General features: G+C 29.6%; 1 protein-coding gene across 1 annotated transcript; it reads right to left on the minus strand.

Annotated features, from left to right (window-relative positions):
- Positions 1 to 311: 311 nt before the first annotated feature.
- On the minus strand, positions 312 to 3,312 carry LOC149224638 (protein neprosin-like). Its single transcript, XM_089388235.1, has 5 exons — positions 3,291 to 3,312; positions 2,294 to 2,439; positions 2,065 to 2,121; positions 819 to 968; positions 312 to 698 (listed from the first exon to the last, which is right to left on the minus strand). The coding sequence occupies exons 1-5, from the start codon at positions 3,310 to 3,312 to the stop codon at positions 312 to 314; spliced, it is 762 nt and encodes a 253-aa protein (XP_089244361.1).
- Positions 3,313 to 3,984: the final 672 nt, after the last annotated feature.

The following is a 3,984-nucleotide window of genomic DNA, read 5'->3' on the forward strand; positions in this document are numbered from 1 at the left end:
GTGGTTTTTTTTACTAGGATTTTTCTGGGAGGCTTTTGGGCAATTTTTCTCTAGATGGCGTGTCTCAAAGCGACATCGGAAGAGGACACTTTCATAATCGAGTTTCTCGTTCCACACATAATCTTTACTTGCTAGATTTATTTCTCCTAAAAATCCAGCACTGAAGTCTATTTCCACACAAATGTACTAGAAATTATTTTATTTTATTGAAATAATTAAAAACATATAAAAAGATTACAGAATAAAAAATTCCATCTTTTCGAAATGTAGAAGGAACTACCCACTCATAGCTCGAAATGCAGAAATATACATCAGCTAACACATTCAGCATCATCTATTCCTGGTCCGCCGAAGAAGAAATGTGTGCCCAAACCATTGCCATTAGTAACATCTGACACGTCATAACAGCTTGGATTAGATACTTCCCGATTTGTATCGAAATGCGCCGTCACTCCGTTATCATTCGAAATTTTTATGTCGCTTACGAGTGCGCTACGACTAAAACCTTCAGATGGAAGATGCCCGCTCCCCATTTCTGTTCTACTAGACGGTGTTCCAGGATGAAACAAAACTTCACCTCCCAAGCCTACTGTATTTGCACTAGAATTAAGATATGTAAACAGTGAAGCAGGCCACCAACCCACAAGTTCCGCGTTTAGATATAGAGACCATCTGGGACCATCACTCCCTGGATTCTCCTGTGGACACAGAAAATAAAATCTAGCAAATCCCATCAGCCAGCGGAAAAAAGAATTAAATATACAAATAAAGGATATCAGAATAGAGATTTATCTCCCACAATAACAGAGGTTAACCACCTTGGCAATTTTTACATCGATCTTTTGTTGGCTCCCATTATATGTAGACACCGGGGATATTGGTCCACCTAGATAATTAGGAGAACCAGAGGCTAACACGAACCCTGGACACAGTGCGTTGTCGCATATCGACGCAGACGTCATATTATCCTGCATCATAGATAATCAATATTCAATTAAGTAATATTTTATAAATGAAAGCTGCAGAACATGGCTATGATAGAAAACTTTCTAAAATTTTGTAAATCTCATACGTAATTTGTGAGAGAGGTGTAATTGTATTGTAAATAATTTTATATGCGAGTGAAATTAAATAATAAGTAGTTTAAATTTATTTTAATTCTATATCTATTAATAATTAAAAATATCCATTTTTCTGAGATTTAATTTTTTAGAGTAAAAGTAAATTTTATTTCTTTAAAAACTTGGGAGATCGTGAGTTGGTATAAATTTAAATTGGTTTTTTAATTATTTAAATATGCATTATTTTCCTATTTATGTAAATCTTAATTATTGTTGGTAGACGATTTAGTAATTAAAAATGATATATTATATTTGTAATTTGAAAATTATTGTTTATTAATATTTAATATACTACCTTCCTCATATGAATTAAATAATTGGGAAATCCTAATGCCTTGGTCTAAAGAGACAACTTTTTCACCCTCAAAGGTATGGAAATTTTCATTCTCCCTATATTTTGATAAAATTAGGTAGAGATTTTTGTAAATGTAAGTAAAACCTATCAAACTTCATAATTTTAGGTGCTATGGAGGTTTTTGATGGTGCTGAATCTATTTCCACTATCCAAAACATGATTCAAAGGCTATATCTACAAGATTTTTTGAATTTGATTTGCCAAGATTCCTGCCTTTTTTGGCAGTGAAGTAGAGGACTCAACTCCTAATAGATATATATATCAAAACCCTTCATAACACTAAAACACTTCATAACACTTCATGTTGATAATTAACTAAATTATAACTTTGTTTTAAATTATTATTATTATTACATTACTAATTAAAAAACATAAAGTATGAGTTAAAAGATATATACATTTAGAAAAACATGTAACAAAGCTCTTAATTATGGAAGTTAAATCTCTATTATCTATCTAATAATTATTAATAATTAAATTAGAATTATAAAACCTTATTTCTTATAACAAAAAATTAAAATCAATAATAATAATTTACTTCTAAAATGATACCCAAATTAAATATGAATAAAACAAAAAAATACTTACAATCTCCCATTGCACGAAAAATCTTGTAAGAGTATCTCCATAAAATGATGGATTTACCTACAATAATTATTAAAAAAAATAGATTAAGTACCCAATAATCATAAAAAAAAAATTAAAATATTATTAATTAATATTATAAAAAAAATCCATCCTGTCATTAATTAAAACAATATTTTCATTACTCGTATATAAAATCATTAAATATTTAGATATGCTGAAGACTGCTTACCTCCCATCCAGCCGTAATAGTCTCGGATATACCACTCTCATTATTTCGTGCCCAAATTTCGGCCAAACTGAACAAACCACTACCGTTAATGCCCACCTTCGGCTTCCATACGTTCAACTGTGCACTTACTTGATAGAATGGTCCACCTGCGTCGATTGTCACAAGGGCGTACTTTGAAAGCCAAACCAACAACAAATAGGGGTTAATTTCAAATGATGGGAAAATCTGTTCGAAGTTTCTTTACTTTAATTCTGCAATATATAAAGATAAAGTAATTATATATATGACATTTCGAATTTTATTTATAAAATTTGTGTGAATTGATTTTAATATCAAAAAGATCTATAATTCTTTTGCTATTCAATATAAAGTTGACGTGTAATATTTAAAAAATATTTCTATATTAACTATTAATAAAATATTTCAATATCTATATCCAAATTAAATAATGTGAGTTGATGTCAAGGAATTGAAAATAAAATTATTTTAATTTATGTTTTAAATCAAATATTGGAACATTTATATTACTTAATATATTTTAATGTCAACTTCATATATGGAAAAAAAAAATTATTGACATATCTATATATATATATATATATATATATATATATATATATATATATATATAAAGAGAACAATCAATTACTTCCCAAGTTTTTACATATTAACATATTAAATAATGTGTGTGTGAGGGCTTTCTAACTCTTATAGGTTTTCAATATTTTAGTGAAAATATGCTATAATATTTTGCACTCAATCCTTTTGGGTTAATTTCCTTCAAAAAAAAACCTTCTCACTTGGATTACATAAACTAAACAAATCAAATATGTGATTCTACTATATTTGTGTCGAGCAAAGTTGATTAAAAAATATGCTCGAAAAAGACCAAACTTATAAAATTAGAGTATGGATGTGTGTGTGTAACTAATTCACTGTATGCCATATTGGGAGGACTCATTGACAACCTCCCCACCTAAGTTCAAGTCTCACTGACCTGATGCTCCTTTCAAAGCCATGTTTGCAATGTTTATCCTAACTACATTCACTCGGTAACTCTTCCTTGATATATATATATATATATATATATATATATATATCAAAAGAAAAAAATACTTGTATTCTATCGAATATACATGTTCTAGTGTTTCAAATTTTCAATACATTGTTGTTTATTATGTTGGCCATAACATATCCACATATCTTCCCCACCCTCTAGGTTATAAATCTTGTCGGGTTTGATGTCATTTTAGAAAAATGTTAATTTCTATTTGTTTCCAATACAAAATGTACACAATTACAACATATTCCTTTAATTTTATCCCATTACGAGATCTAGTTGTTGGCTATTTGGTTCCACTTCAAAATGCACATGAAACACAAAGTTCAAATGTTGCTAGAACTAACCACTGCAAAATAGAAATAACGAGTTGTTCGTCGAGCCAAACAAGTACAAATACTAGTCCATATCATTTCTGACATGACAAACGATTAAATTTGTGTAGAAGAAAATGTTGCTAGGAAGAACAAAAGCTACGTTAGAAAGCTTATCTTCTCAGTGATTAAGTTCTCTAGAAAAATGCCAGAATGAGATGTCCTAGAAGGTCCCAATGTATCCTTATATTTCCTATAGCACAGGTCCCAAGGTGGCAGCTTCAATTTGAGCTCTATGGCAGGTTGATTCAATGGCC

Source organism: Pinus tabuliformis, chromosome Q (genome assembly GCF_031772625.1).
Source record: "Pinus tabuliformis cultivar Carrire ecotype Pingquan chromosome Q, CPIR1, whole genome shotgun sequence".
NCBI classification, from domain to species: domain Eukaryota; kingdom Viridiplantae; phylum Streptophyta; class Pinopsida; order Pinales; family Pinaceae; genus Pinus; species Pinus tabuliformis.